Raw genomic sequence first — 16,265 nt, 5'->3', positions numbered from 1 at the left:
ATGAATACTTTTTCAAGGCACTGTACTTGCATATTTCCCAATTTTTTTGTGGGTTCTAAACCTTCTGTTTAGGGTGATAGCACAGTGCATTTGCTATACTGTAATCCCAACTAGTACTGCTAGTCCTGTCAGCTAGACTACAGATCTCTGCCCATCAACACCTCTCCCCTCTCTGTACCACTGAACATGTATACCCTGATTTCCTTCCTAGAAAACCAAGCTGCTGCCTCAACTACCATAACACAGCCCACACAGTGGGGTTGATTTACAAAGAACAAATAGGCAGCTCACTTTGCAAGGGAATTTTAGCTTAATGAATGAGGTAAAGCTCTGCTGACTTCCACCATTCAATCATGTGCTAGCAAAAATACATTCCCTTGCAAAGTAAGCAGCTTAATTTTTTCTACTGGAACAAGGGGGAAGAGAAAATCAATGCAGAAGAATACTTTAACAAGAGAAGGAGGTGTAAAATCTGTGTAAAGTATTTCAGCGGTCATGAAAAGCGTCAATGAGCAACCTGACAGCAGTCACGTAAGCCACCAACAGTCAGCCTTACTAAACGTGAAATTAAATTCATCAATGTATCATTTTTAAAACAGCTGGATTCTGACATGAATGTTGGCCTATTTGACCTGTGACCTGGTGCCAACAGGCAGTTACTTCTATCTAATCCTCTTCTGTCATCCTTTGTTATCCACTTGTAATATACATTATGCGGTACATTCAACCTGCAATTAGCCTTTAACAGTCATGGTTATTTTAGTATTACATGTATAGGATTTAGTATCGGGGCCCATTCACCAGACAGCTAGCATTTTTGGAGGATAAGGTCAGTACTGGCAGCCTCCACATTTCTCCTGTGACAGGTTCTTTTCAAACTGAACATATGAGTTTCAACATTTACTTAAAGGACTTGCTCGCAGCAGTGGCCATGCATCACATTGTGGTAGTTACACAAATAGCACGGAATGGCACACCAACAAAGCTTGCTTATGGACGTGCGTTGCAATGAAAATCAATGCTTGGCAACACACTAGCATGCATCATGGTGCACAACAACAACAAAAAAATCTCCATGCACACTGTGCTGTAATGTCCATCTATTGTGTGGGGGTGCCATTTAGAATCATCTCCCTGCTCTCTCTCTCTGCCCCCTCTCTCCCCCTGCTCTCTCTCTTCCTGCTCTCTCCCTCTCCCTGCTCTCGCTCTCAGGCACCTCTCCCTTCGCTCTCTCTCCCCACCCCTCCCTCTCCCTGCTCTCTCTCCCTGTTCCCCCTGTTTCCCTGCTCTCTCTTTCTCAGCCCCCCTCTCTCTCTCTGTGCTCTTTCTCTCTGACTCCGCCAGCTCTCTCTCCCTGCTCTCTCTGTCCCCCCTCTCTCCTTGTTCTCTCTCACTCCCTGCTCTCTTTCTCATCCCCCCTCTTTCTCCCTGCACTCTGTCTCTCTTTGCCCCTCTCTCTCTCTCCCCCCTCTCCCTGCTCTCTCTACCTGCTCTCTCTCTCCCTTCTCTCTCTCTCTCTCTCTCAGCCCCCTCTTTCTCTCCCTGCTCCCTCTCTAAGTCCCCTCTCCCCCTGCGCTCTCTCTCCCTCCCCGCTCTCTCCCTGTGCTCTCTCTCTGCCCCTCTCTCTCCGCTCTCTCTCCTCCCCCCCCTCTCTCTCTCTCTTGCTCTCCCTGCCCTCTCTCTTGCTCTCCCTGCCCTCTCACTCTCTGCCCTCTTTCTCCATTTACCACTGGCAGAGGTGCTTACAATAAAGGTGCTTACAAAAAGCCTAAAAAAAATGCAGCAACCACATCTAAGTATTGGTAAGCTGTAATTTGTATTCCACTCCATTTACAGCGGATTCTGTGAAACGGCCAGGGGGTGGATCCTGGGGAATGTTGGTGGTCAGGCCCGGGGGCCCAGTCCTAAAGCTATGTAAGGGGCTCCAAAATTTCTGATGGCTGCCCTGCTCACAGGTGTAGCGGGTTGCTGTTGATGAACGTTTCTCCTTTACAGCCACTAGCAGGAGTTGTATAGAGGTCATATCTTCAAGTGCTGAGGTAGAAATTTGCAAGTTCTGCTGTTTCTTTGACAGATTCTGACTTACACTCCAACACAAACTGTTGGATGTCTGAAGGACAGATGTATAGCAGCCAATCTTGGATCATAAAGTCTTCCAGGGACTTGCTTTCAGTCCTTTGGTCCACTGCTGAAATGTGGTGCATAAGCAGCTTTTCACATCCAAAACCTTGCTTAATAGTACTCTGGCTTAACACTAATAAAATGAGTTTACTGACTCCTCTTATATGTGGAGATGTATTCCTGGGTTTATATGCTTTGGCAGAGGGTCACTGGCTGGCTATTTAGCTATAAGGATATAAGCCTGCTCTGCGTCTTTTCTAAAAACTGTCACTGATTGCTTGTGAATTTCAAAACATCCAGTCTGCCCTGTGTTTGCCCACACAGTTTTGGGGCACTGAGACCGTATTATCATGACAGTGTCTTTCTGTACACCAACTCGGAGTTAGTCTTAAAGCAGACCTTCACTCACTTTTTGTTGTTTCTTTATTTTGCTCGCTCTCCCTTTCAGCAATTTGCAACAAAAAATTATTTATTGGAAAGGATACCTATCAGCAAAGTGCAGACAGCATTTCTGCCTTCCTTGCCTGGGTGAGAGTGATGTCTGCCAGTCCAAAGGCTCTTGGGATACCCACGTCATGTATTCCACAAGACTTCAGGGCTATGTAGAATACACATGCACATATGTTAGGGTGACCAGATGTCAGGGGACAGTCCCCGGATTGATGACACTGTCCCCGGACCAAGTCTGTCCCTGGTTTTGTCCCCGGATTTGACTTCAACAGGAGCTGGGGCAATTTTCTTCAGTTTCCGGCACATGCCCATTCAGCTCCGCTCACATGTTATTATGCCTTGGCTCAAATTCCGGCCAGCCGCCTGCCTGCTTATCTCCTTGCCTTCCCCGGCAGAGTCATTTTCCTCTGCTCCCCAACCAGTAGTAGCCGGGGCCTGGAGAGAGAGACCTGAGAGGCCGTGAGGCCATCGGTGGCGGCAGCGGGCAGAGAGAGGCAGCTGAGCTCAGCTGGCGATGTCCAGCAGCAGGAATAGAGGGGAAGCAGATCCAATCGTGGGGCTGCCAGTGCCTTCAAGGCTTCAACACAGGGGTGCTATCAGTCTCTCTGGCATAATGGATCATCAGAGTTATCATAATGCTGATGTTCTTAACCAGTTGCCGATCACCTGATTGCAGATTTACTGCTACAGGGTGGTCGCGCTGCGCAGGATCACTTATATACGCAATCCTGCATTTCTGGGTATCAGAGCCAATCAGCGGATCCGGCGGACTCGCCTTGTGGTCTGCCTATGTAAACAAGGCAGTTCGCCAGTCTGTCAGTGTAGACGACATTGATCCTGTGTTCCTGCAAAGCAAGTACAGGGATCTATGTTTTCCCTTAGTAAAATCACCTGCCCCACAGTGAGAAAACACTTGTTAGGCACACATTTATCCCATTGATTGCCCTAGATGTTATCCCCTTCCCAGCCAGTGTCATTAGTACAGTGACAGTACATACTTTTAGCACTGTATTAGTGTCACTGATTCCCACAAAGTGTCAAAAATGTCACTAATGCCGCGTACACACGAGCGGAATGTCCCAAAGAAAAAGTCAGATGGAATCTTTTCATCGAATATTCTGATCGTGTGTGGGCCTCATCTGACTTATTTTTTGCGAAAGTTCTGACGGACCTAGAAAAAGAACATGTTTTAAATATTTCAGAGGGAACCAATTCCTATTGGAAAAAACGCTTTCTGTATACTGTTCCGACAGACCAAAAACAACGCATGCTCTGAAGCAAGTACGAGATGGCAGCTATTGGCTACTGGCTATTGAACTTCCGTTTTCTAGTCCCGTCATATGTGTTGTACATCACCGCGTTCTTGACGGTTGGACTTTGGTGTGATCGTGTGTAGGCAAGACAGTTTCAGCGGAACTCCATCGCAACATTGCAGCATTATTAATGGCAAGCTGCTAGAACCCAGAAGGAACAGCCTGCCTCCTGATGACAAAGAATATGGCAGCGTGAGAGTAAGCATGCCGCAGCTTTTGGCTGGTTACAGGTGGACGTTGCTGTATTCGCTGGACAGATCAGTATGATATTGTAGCTCAACCCAGCTGACAAAGTAAGAAGGAGTAAAAATCAAAATTAACCCTGGCAAGGAGGAGGTTAAAGGTCCTCTTTATTTACAGACAGTTTGCTTATCTGTGAACTGGCAGCAACTACTATAGAACCTGTTGCAGCCATATCAACATATTCTAAAAATGGCAATAATAAGAAATACCTGACTCTGGAAAACATGTCGAAAAGCTTTGCAAAACTGTCGGAAGACTTTCCTGTATTAGGCACAGGTGTTTTTAAGAGGCCAAACCACAAAAAAAAGTGTTGTAACTGCTTTATTTAATGGCTTTCTACTAAGTACCTCCTGTCAAAAGTATTTTTGTTTTCACAATTACCTAAAGAAATGCTTTATTCATTTCTAAAGTGCCAAAATATCACAATGTGCTTACTATGCAGGAAAAATCCATCAGAGAAATGTAAGTGCTATGAATTTCTTGGAATATATTTACATGGCTATAGGGAACATTTATAGTAAGAAAAAAAAATCCTCTACCACATGGCTTTCAGCTTAAGGCTGGATTCACACCTATGCATTTTTAGTGCTTTTTGCATTTTGCAGATTTAGACCACAGCCCATTTAACATGGTTTCCTATGGAACACGCTCTGTAGAGCAAATCTACAACATGCAAAAAGCACTAAAAATGCATAGGCGTGAATCAAGCCTTATGCCCCGTACACGCGATCAGACTCTCCAACAACAAAACTGTGTTTTTTTGTTTGAAGGATGTTGGCTCCAACTTATCTTGCATACACACGGTCACACTAATGTTGGCCAACAATTACAAACGTAGTGATGTACAAGACGTACGTGATATCTACATTACAAATGCTAGTTATATCTCCGGCTCATACTTGATTCTGAGCAAGCGTTGACTTTTGTCCGACGGACTTGTGTACACACGATTGGAAAGTCCGACAACAAACATTTGTTGGTGGAAAATTTGAGAACCTGCTAGACAACATTTGTTTGTGGAAGGTCCGACAACAAGTGTTCGATGGAGCATACACACGGTCGGAATTTCCGCCAACAAGCCCACATCCAACATTTGTTGTCGGAAAATCCGATCGTGTGTGCGGGTAATTAGAGTATCAAAACAAGCAAAGTACCATTTATTCTTATTGCCATTGAAGGAAACTTATCATATCATGACATTGATAGGTCATTTCAAAGAGTTCTTCAATTATTTGGTTGAGTTCTCAGCAGCATTGTGGAGAGGCTTCACACTGTGCTCTGCATTTTATGAGTAATATGTATAAGGTAGGCGAAGTTTGGAGTATTTCCAGTGGTGTTCTGTACTATGTGAAATCCTGTATTTGCGTTCCATTTTAAATGGGTCCCTTTCTCTTAAAGAATACCTGCTCTTTGCCCGATGCTGTCACATGAGGATGGGGAAACGGTCCTTAGCCCTATGTATGCTCCAGTTAGAATGGTTTGGAGCTGGGAAATGAGGCATTAAAATAATCTGGTTACTTTGCCCTGTATGATGAAGGACTGACTTGCTTTAGGACTCCTTGCATGCAGATTTATAGATGTTTATTTATGCAGATTAGGCCAAATGCAACACATTTCTTCTCAGATGCATGGCTAGTCTGCAGTACAACCTTCATTGGTTGTACTGCCATTAAAGTAAGTACACAAATCTATACATACAACAGTGTACAAGGAGCTTAAAGTAGAACTATAGGCACATTTTTTTATTTCATTTTAGATAGAGCCTCTGTCTTTCATTGCAGAGATTTTCCTACACTTCCTGTCCCTTAGCCAAACAGAAAGTGAGAGGAGATCCCTGCAAATTAAGGGAATTCATTGGGGACCCCTTGGTCACCAATATTGGTGTCCCCATTGGAAGATTTCCCTTCTATTACATTTCTGAAGGAGAATTTTGGGGATTTTCTTTACTTTCACCTTCAACTACTCACTATGGGGGAGAACCTCTGGGGGAATCTAGAATGGAAAAGTACCTGGGGGTCCTAGTAGATGATAGGCTCAGCAATGGCATACAATGCCAAACTGCTTTTCTCTTCCACAGGCAGTGATTTCAGCGGGGATCATCGATAATTAAAAAAAACGATTAGATTAGCACCTGAATAACCACAACATACAGGGATATATAATGTAATACTGACATAAAAGCACACACACAGGTTGGACTTGATGGACTTGTTTCTTTTTTTCAACTTCACCTACTATGTAACTATGTAATTAAAATGGTAAACAGGACAAATCGGGAGGGTGAATCTTCTGAACGGGGGCACAGATAGCAATATAAATTGACAAGTGTTATACGTAATCCCTCTCAACTCTATCCAAAAATAAAAGAAAGGTTTTGCCTTTAGATATACCTTAAGGTGCCTGTAGATAGTTCTTCCTCCCCTATGTTTACTTGCATGTTTATAACAATGTTCAGCAGATGGATTTGCATGCGTGGCCAGTCTGCGTCTGGTCTCTATTGGCACTTTGGAACTGGAAAAGCTAAAAGGAAAGAAATGCAGGGAAGGAAGGATTCTTAAAAAAATATGTACCAAAAAGCAGAAAAATTATGTAGGAAAAAAGTAATTCACAAAATGAAGGAAAAAAAAAGAAAGCCACAATCACAGGAAATTGGAAGGAGTAAAAAAAAAACAACAAAAAAAAAACAGATCTACGAAAACTTCTGATTTAAGTACTGAAAAGGAATATAAATGTATCAATAAGTCTAAATAATATTAATTTGTGATACTTTTATTGCATTAACACAGCATGCTTTTACATATCCAGTAAGTACGGCATATCACAGGGCACCTTTGTGCTTTTTCTTCAGACAAGCATTAAAGACTGGATGAAAACGCCATGGAAACAGATAAATGTTGAGCAAATGGATATGGAATTGAGAAGATTTGCAAAGGTAAAAAATTTTTTGCGATTATACGCTCTATTATATACAATGGTAAATAACATGATTTTGGCCTTTTCTATCTGTGAGAATGATTTACAGACAAATATTTGACAGCCAATTAAAATAAATTACGTTGTCCTCTTAAAAACTATGTTCACTCTAAATGTATGTGTGCATTTCACAAGAATATTACCTGGTTGGATGATCTGTTGGATTCTTTTACTTCTTGAATACCATATAGGGATTACAAGCTCCGTTCCCACCCAGCTCTACTGAGGTTAAAAAATGGTGCCACTCTCCATCTTCATTCTCCCAAAGACTAAAGTGGAACTTGAGGCAAAACTTTTTCCCTAGCTTTGGGCAGAGCAAAGAGGGTTTAAAATCCTTGGCAGGTTTTCACAGCTGTCTGTGTTTTTATTGGGGAGGTTTGTATTCACTCCATGTCCCAGTGACACAACAGGAATTGATTGAACCTTCCCAAAATTAGAAGAAAGCCCTCCTTTAATGGTTGTCTTTGGTAGTTTCCCCCTCAGCTCATGTTCTAGTGACAGACATAAAATTTTAGAATTATGTCTTACTTTTCTTTCCTGGGACCTTGGTGTTTATCCCACTGGTCATGAAGATAGAAAGTAAAAAAATGTGGTTCTGCCACTTTAGGTGCAGGTATGAGTTGCCATCATTCCTATTCTATTGTGTTTGTTACCCCCCCAAAAAATTGGATCCTGTTACTTTAAAGCATGTTAAACAGCACAGTGCTTGTGCTGTGCAACCCCCCCCCCCCCCATATCACCTGAAATACCTGGCTGATCCTGCCTGGCTCTGCCCTCCCCCTCTGTAAACTGGTCAGTGTACATGCCTCCACCATCCGCTGTGTCTCCTGTAGTCCTTTGTCCTCCTCTCCCCCCCTCCCTCCCTGTCTGTCATCTTTGTGTCCATGCATGCCCCTTCCCCCATATCACCTGAAATACCTGGCTGATCCTGCCTGGCTCTGCCCGTCCCCTCTGTAAACTGGTCAGTGAACGTGCCTCCACCATCCGCTGTGTCTCCTGTAGTAATTTGTCCTCCTCTCCTCCGCTCCCTCCCTGTCTGTCATCTTTGTGTCCCTGCACACCCCCTCCCCTCCTGCTACTAAAATTACAGATAATTTTTCACACCATCCTCTCTGTTTAATAATGTAATCTGCCCCTGTGTCTGTGCCTTATATAAAAAATGCAGCTATATACCTGATTACAGAGCGCCGCTCAGCGCTCACGTGACTGGCCGACTCTCTCCTCCTTCCCTCCTGACTGACGTCAGTGGGGGAATCTTGACAACACCCATTGCAGCTGTCAGGCTGAGAGAGGAGAGAGCCGGCTGGTCATGTGAGCGCCAAGTGGTGCTCTGAAATCAAGTATATAGCTGCATTATTTTTATAAAACACAGACACAGGGGCAGATCACATTATTCAACAGAGACGATGGTGTGAATTGTATATAGTGGGTTAACAACCACTTTAACATTGCATCTCTCAGTTCCTCTAATGGGAATTTATCATCAACTAGACATGTGCAGTTAGTTTAGTTCTAAATTGAAATTCGGATGAATTTTCATTTTTTGGAAATTGCATTATTGGCAGCAAATATGTATAATAGGGTTCAAGTTAGGGCTCTGGCTGGGCCACTCTAGGACATTTACAGAGATGTCCCTAAGACACTTGTTTGAAGGTAAACCTTTGGCCCAGTCTGAGGTCCTGAGAGCTGTGGAACAGGTTTTCATTCAGGATATTTCTGTTTTTTGGTTCATTCAGCTTTCCCTCAACCCTGACCAGTCTCCCAGTCCCTGTTGCTGAACCCCCCCCCCCCCCCCCCCCACAGCATGATGCTGCCACCCCCATGCTTCTCTGTTGAAATTGTATTGGGCAAGTGATAATGGGTGCCTGGTTTCCTCCAGACATAACATTTAGAATTGAGGCCAAACAGTTCAATTCTGGTTTCATCAGACCAGAGAATCTTGCTCTTCACAGTCTGAGAGTCCTTTGGGTGCTTTTTTCCAACCACCAAGCAGGCTTCCATCTAGCCAATCTGCCATAAAGCACAAATCGGTTGAGGGATTCATTGATTGTTGTCCTACTGGAACATTATCCCATCTCCACACAGGATCTCTTGCGCTCATTCAGAGTGACCATCGGGTTCTCTGTCATCTCTGTTACTAAGGCTCTTTTCCCCTGATTGCTCAGTTTGGCTGGGTGACCAGGAAGAGTCCTGATTGTGTTAAACTTCTTTCATTTGAGAATTATGGATGCTACTGTGCTTTTGGGAAACTTCCTTGCAGCAGAAATATTTTTGTAGCCTTCCTAGAGTTGCCACCTTATCCCTTTAAACCCGAATACATATTAATTACACAGGTTCTGTGGCTGATTAAGGTGGTAATTAAACTCACTTGGTGCCTTACCTGCATTAAATTAGCCTCAGAACCTGTGTGTAGGGGATGACATTTTGGACAAAGTGTCATTCATGTGTAAATTTAGTTTTTGCCTCAGAACAGTAGTGGGGTTCTGGGGGTTAATTATGTAGGTTAGCTTTGACATCAGTTTGGCTGGGCTGTGTTAGAAGTTCTGCTTGGTCATGTGTACAGCGAGGTGCACATGACAAGCCAGAACCAGGCCTGGATGGACGTTTTGGGTATCAGCCTTCTCTGAACCAATCAGTGGGTGTGCCCCGCTGAGGAGTCTGGGAAGGGATAATTAAGATCTGAATCAAAGTGCTGACTGCCATAATCTCTAGCTAGAGATTTGTTCAGCCTTGAAGCGCCCAGCTGCGAGTGGCTACTCTCTGATTGGTACTAGAGACTTTGTTATGTCTGCAGTTCAAGGTGCCTGAGTTTTTTACCCTTGCCCTCTGTTCCTATACGAGACTGTGTTGTTGGATGTTACCCCTGCAAAATAAAACCTTTCAAAAGGACTTTATTGGTGTCAGCGTCCAAGTTGTTGGGTATCAACCCTGGCAACCCCTAGACGTGGAAGAACAAGCCAAGCGGAGGTAACCGGTAAGCCCATAAAGTTAAGGCTGCCCTACAAGGGTTTATGGCCGCTACGTGTGTAATTCATATGTGTTCGGGTTTAAAGGGATGAGGTGGCAACCCTAAGCCTTCCCCAGATCTGTGCCTTGCAATAATCCTGTCTTTGAGCTCTGCAGGCAGTTCCATTAACCTCATGGATTTTGCTCTGATACAGTAGGCATTGTCAGCTGTGAGGCCTTTTATATGTGTGCTTTTCAAAATCATATCTAATCAATTTAATTTACCACAAGTGGACTCAAATCAAGGTATAAAAACATCTCAGCAATGATCAAGAGAAATTGGATGCACCTGAGCTAAATTTGCAACCCAGCCCCTGCTCCAGGGGATCCTGTGTGCCCCCCCCCCCCCTGTCATATTAGGTTTCGCACTGTTTACTATGCTACCGTTTATGAATGAACAGGAAGAGCTCTTCTTGTTCATTCAATTTCTGTAGCTGAGGCTTCATAAAGGAACTGAGGGATGTGTTTCCCCAGTCCCCTTCTCTGTCTCACATGTAAGTCTTCAGGGGTCTATTTACCCCTGAAATTTCACCAAAAAAGCATTGCAAAAAAAATGTAAAAAAAAAAATTGCAAAAAAGTAAAGTAATTAAAAATGTAAAAAAAAAAAAAAGCAAAAAATAGCAAAAAATGTAAGTAGTTAAAAAGTTATTTTTAAAAAAAAAATGAAGGGCTAATTTGCACGAGTTCTCTGTCCAATTAATAAGCAGTTTGTGCAGCTGGAGCTGACTGTCAGTCTGTGGGGATGCAGCAGCTGCACAAACACAGCCTCATGTCCTAATTTGACAGATGTGAAGGTGTGGGTGAGTGGCCCTGAATGCACACTGTCTATGTGTCTATGTTTGGGGCCGTAAACTTGCACCCACAAGCCTGTCTAATTAGAACCTGCGGCAGTGACATAGCTACAGTCAAACGTTCCACTTGGGATGGGGCCCTGGTGTTCCACAACCATGAGAGGGACCCAAGACTGCAGGAAAGGTGTCCACTGCAGAACACACTGTGGGACCGTAAAATGCCCTGAACAGGAGTAAAGGGCCCCCAGGATCAGTGGGAAGGGTCCCAGGCTCGGGGAAGGGCCTCGGGCTCAGATGGAAGAGCTTCATACTTGTAAGGAAGGGCCTCAGTCAGGGGTCAGGGAGGCCCTTCATGGTTTCTTGCACTGGGACCCTGAAGGTTCTAGTTTTGCTTCTGGTCCGAATACTTATGCCAATGTGATATTTCATTTTTTTCTTTTTTATAAATTCACAGACATTTTATAAAATGTTGTTTTCATTTAATCATTATGGGGCATTGAGTGGAGATATTTAAACAACTGTAGTATCAGGCTGCAACATAACTTAATTGAAAAAAAAAAGTGAAAAAATTGCAATATTTTATTCTTCAGTCTAGTTTCAGTGCAGTATAGTTAAACCTATTCATACTCTAGAAAGTATTTTCTTCCATTATATCAATGGAGCAATAATGCAGTCCTCTTAAGATTTGTAGTGAGAATCTGCAGAGAAACTACAGTGATCATTATGAAAAGCTGCTCAGAGACACTCAGGCCACTTGTTGAGGACTACTGTTAGATTTGTATGAATTCAGGGAGGAACTTTTTTAATAATAAGTTAATAATTAATATAAAATTACACATACATAGAGCAATCAACTTTTTTTGTTTCCCTCCAAATGTAACATTCAAATATTCAGCTATTTTTTCCAAGTTGGAAGTAAAATGATTTTTCACAGATAAAAAATCAAGCACTAAATAATGAAAAGCACAGTATTCTGCCTTTAAAAGTAAACTCTTCCTTTTGCCATAAGGACACTTGAGTGATTCAAAGAAGTGGCACTTAACAATTATGTGAAAGGATCCACTTATGTAATCCTTCTGCTAATTACTTGGTAATTATTTGCAGCTTAAGTTCAGGTGACAAAATGAAAAGAATACACTATCAGCGTGAATAGGGTGTAACCTTGAGATGACTGATTCATGTAAATATTCTTGGAGATTTTGAAATGTATATTTTATTAAACAAAACTACACAATAAAAACCTTTTGTGTGTTGACTCTGAGATACATTATTCTGAAATAAATACAACATACATGCTGCTGAATACATGTCTATGTTGTAATAAACCAGCAAGGACTATGTAAATTCATAATCATCAAAAAAGTTGGCTTTACGTGATCTCTGAAGTAAATTGGCCTCGGTTATTGCCTGACTCAGTATTCTTTATCGTTGAATGATTTTTTCCCTCAGTTTTATCACTGCATGCTTTCGCACTTTACACTGTCTTTATGCTGACCATAAATCCTGCCCATCACTGTATTTGCATTCCATCAGTCCTGTCAATCACTGCCACAAACCTACCTCAGTCCTCCTTATATTTGCTTTAATCTTTCCTCAGTCCTACCTATCATTGTATCAACCCTTCCTATTACATATCATTCCATCAGTTTCAATTCAGGCCTGTCTTTCAGTCCAATGCTTCATTGGTCCTGCTTTCCTTTTTGTCAGTCCTCTCTTAGTCCTGCCTACCATTCCATCTTATCAAATGTCCCTTAGGTCCCTTTCACACGTTTTGTCCATTTTTCCTCCACCCGTTGATGGATCTTTGCACCTGGTATGGAATGTTTTTAAAAATGCCATGGAGTCCCCCCAAAATCTATACCAGTCCCTTATCTGAACATGCAGTCCGGCAGGCCAGGAAATGGGGGGAGGGGAGGGGGGAGTGAGTGCCCCCCCTCCCCTCCTGAACCATACCAGGCTACATGCCCTCAACATTATGGGGGTGGGGGGTGCAAAAGATGTCAAAAAATTCAGCACTGCACACTGAAATGTGCCTCCAGCAGGTAGAGGTAGTATACTCTCTCTTAAACCTTTAAAAGATCATATAATTTGCATTGCTCTAAATATCATAAAATATTAATGAATGAAATCAAATATGTGAAATTCAGTCATTTGAATAATGAAAAAAATTATCACATTAAGCATGAATCCGCTTGATGTCAAAATTCATTAGACCAGTGAAAATATAATAAATAAATAGTCCAAAATAAAGTTCATCAGAAAAAATCCAAGTGAGAATTCTGTGTTCTAGTTTGGTTGTATTGCACGCTCACCAGAAGGACAGGCTGCGCACTTAAGTGCAGCATAAATGCATGTAAGCTGTTAATATTGAAGACAACTTCTGACAATTAAAACCAGTCACATTAATTCTTTAGGAGATGGAACTCAGGAGAAGAACATATAGCATAATACTGCTAGATAACATCCACTCCACATCAGCCACGTAAATAAAGTGCCACTCTATGCCAAAAAGTGCTTCAAAAATACCAGCCTCCACCCACATGCAATGCACACTCACTGCCTTGCTAGAGGCTAAATCAATGTGCATAATAAATAGCTTGTATGGTGATAATAAACTCAGACATCAATTTCAGGAAATCTCCAGTCTTTTAACTACATCCTCCAAGGGGAACCACTCTGCTTGTTGTTCAGCATACACCATAGGCAATAAATAGAAAAACACCATATAGTGTAGTACTTAAAGGGTAAGTTCGCCTTTGTACACTTTTTTTTCTGAAAATGCATTTCTGAAATGTAAGAAAACGCACAGCTGTGAATGGAGTCTTGTTGTTCTTGTGTTATGGCACCAATTTCACTTTCATGCCCCATTCACATGTAGCATAGTGGGAGCGCACATTTTGTGTCTCGTTTTTCCTGTGACATGCATAGGGCAGCCTGTTGATTTAAATTGGCTGCAGTATATGTGGTTAATGGGACATTTTGGCTTTTTGTGGGTTGTGTGTTTTTTACTGTCTGTTTTGCAGCATTTGCCCCTAATTTTTTCACATGGCAAAATGTGTGTTTGCTTCTGTGTTTGGTGTTTACAATTAATGGCACTGAAAGCACAACTAGTAATTTTAGGAGTATAAACATGGCCATACACTACACAATCTAATTGTATATTGTGTATGTAGTGAGAAGGGTGATCACTGATTGATTGCATTTCATTTAAAAAATGTGCACCTGCAAATGAGAGGGTGGATGATGATGCAGGGTGTGTGCTAATGAGGTCAGTTGGCAGTACCTTCCTGTGTCATGACCTACAGTTTGATCAGGAAGAAGACATTACTAATGGAAACGTCTGGAAATGTGGATTTAGATAAGAAAAGTAAGTGACTCTAGATTTAATGGAAAGCTTTGATATTTTTGCAAAAAAAAGTACATGAATGCTATATTGGTGCATGAGGCTGGAATTTAGAACAAAAAAAAGTGTACAAAGGTAAACTTACTCTTTATTTCAATGAGGAACAGTAGCAAGTGTACACATCATAAAAACCAGACGAATCCAGACACATAAAAACAAACGAAAATTAAGCACTTGGACTTACATCGATCCCTGCCACTATGTGTTCCAATGTGGCAGTGTGGCGGCACTACACAAGCTCTATGCGATGCATGTTTTGCATGATAGTGTGTCCTTGGAGGATGTAGTTATTTTGCAGTATTTATTTATTAATTTATTATATTTCACTGATCTGATGAATTTTGACATCCAGTGGATGCATGCATAATGTGATCACCATTTTGATTATTAAAATGACTGAATTTTAAATATTATTTTATTTAATTCACATATATTTTATGGTATTTATAGTGTTGCAATTTATACGACCCTTTAACAAGGGGGCCCCCAAATCCTGCCCCCCCCATATGAATGAGTATGGGGTACAATTTTGAATTGCGGGCAATTGTTTTGTAACATTCAGCTGTCACCAGGGAACCCCGCTGACAGCTGATGAGTCATCGGTTGTTAAGGACGCGACTTGTCGGCCTGTTCCTTAGCAACCAGACATTCTTCAAATAGAATTTGTTTAATGTTCGACTGATTCAAATTCTAATCATTCCAAAAATTTTAAATGCATTAGAAAATGGATGTAAAAACTGATGTGCACACCAGATGTAAAAACTGAAGTCCAGATCTGTTTTTCATACAATCTTCTAACAATAAAAAACATGACTGAACGGATGAAGAAAACAGAACACCCACGTGAAAGGGGCCTTAGTCTGCTAAAAGTATTGCACAAATATTGTGATGTGTTCTTGGACCAAACTTTGCATAGTATTGCACATTATATATGCTATAATTGTTTCTATGAACATATTTTTGTGTATGATCAGGAAATGAAGACACTAGACAAAGAGATACGAACATGGGATGTCTACTTGGGCCTGGAATCCACTGTTAAAAACCTTATCACATCACTTCGAGCTGTAAATGAACTGCAGAACCCTGCTGTGCGGAAGAGACATTGGTTACAGCTGATGAGCAAAACTGGGGTACATTTCCGATCTGTGTTCACTGTTCATCAGTTCTTTCTATCTGTGTGCAGAGACTGACACTATGTTCTGTTTTCCAGGTTAGATTTGTGATGAATGAAGAAACTGTGCTTGGAGATCTCCTGGTACTACAACTTCATAGAGTAGAGGAAGAAGTAAAGAACATTGTAGACAAAGCTGTGAAGGAAATGGCAATAGAAAAGGTAAGCCTTCCCAGAAACTGTCCTGAGGTCACATATTTTAAATATAAATGCACATGATTGATTCAGGTCATTTAAGGAGTACTCATATTTTTATGTCTTTATTATTGTTCCTCTTGTCTGGTGTATAAAATAATTTGGTTCTCAGTAACTCTACAAAACAATATGTAATATCTAAAAGTTATGGGATCCCAAACACTGATTAAATCCAACCCAGAGTTTTTAAACTTATAGAAATTATTATTTGAATTTTTTCATCCAGATTTCACTTTGGATGAATTATGAGAGGTGACCAATGATATGTGGATTCTGTTGGCAAACAAAGCCGCGTGATCATTATGTTAATCATTTTCTTTATTTAACAGCCAAATGTCAAATGAGCAACATGACAGCAGTGATATGGCAATAACATAACATGTTCATAAATTAAGGCTTGGCATTAGGGTTTGCAAAAAGGTTAGAGTTAGTATTTTTGACTCAAGAACAAATCCCCAGGATAGGAGCTTTCCCAATTGCACCCTTAGTCATAAAAATCACTTTCATTTTACCTTTTTTTATTGACCCCAATGCATGTTGTCCAAATGGTAAAACTTTCAGCAAAGTGTTCCGATTTTTACAGAAGATTCAGTGA

General features: G+C 41.6%; 1 protein-coding gene across 1 annotated transcript in view; it reads left to right on the top strand.

The window, feature by feature from the left end:
* The window catches only part of LOC143925685 (dynein axonemal heavy chain 11-like), a 701,866-nt gene that overhangs the window by 80,429 nt on the left and 605,172 nt on the right, over positions 1 to 16,265 (top strand). The window contains exons 10-12 of the mRNA XM_077450147.1: positions 6,976 to 7,059; positions 15,276 to 15,434; positions 15,515 to 15,637. Coding sequence (XP_077306273.1) covers positions 6,976 to 7,059; positions 15,276 to 15,434; positions 15,515 to 15,637 — 366 coding nt within the window. The remainder of the gene's footprint in view (positions 1 to 6,975; positions 7,060 to 15,275; positions 15,435 to 15,514; positions 15,638 to 16,265) is intronic.

This window comes from Lithobates pipiens, unplaced genomic scaffold (assembly GCF_037356315.1).
Source record: "Lithobates pipiens isolate NorthernLeopardFrog02 unplaced genomic scaffold, aLitPip1_a1.2 Scaffold_22, whole genome shotgun sequence".
NCBI classification, from domain to species: domain Eukaryota; kingdom Metazoa; phylum Chordata; class Amphibia; order Anura; family Ranidae; genus Lithobates; species Lithobates pipiens.
The sequence above is the reverse complement of the archived record's forward strand: the minus strand, read 5'-3'. Positions and strand labels throughout refer to the sequence as shown.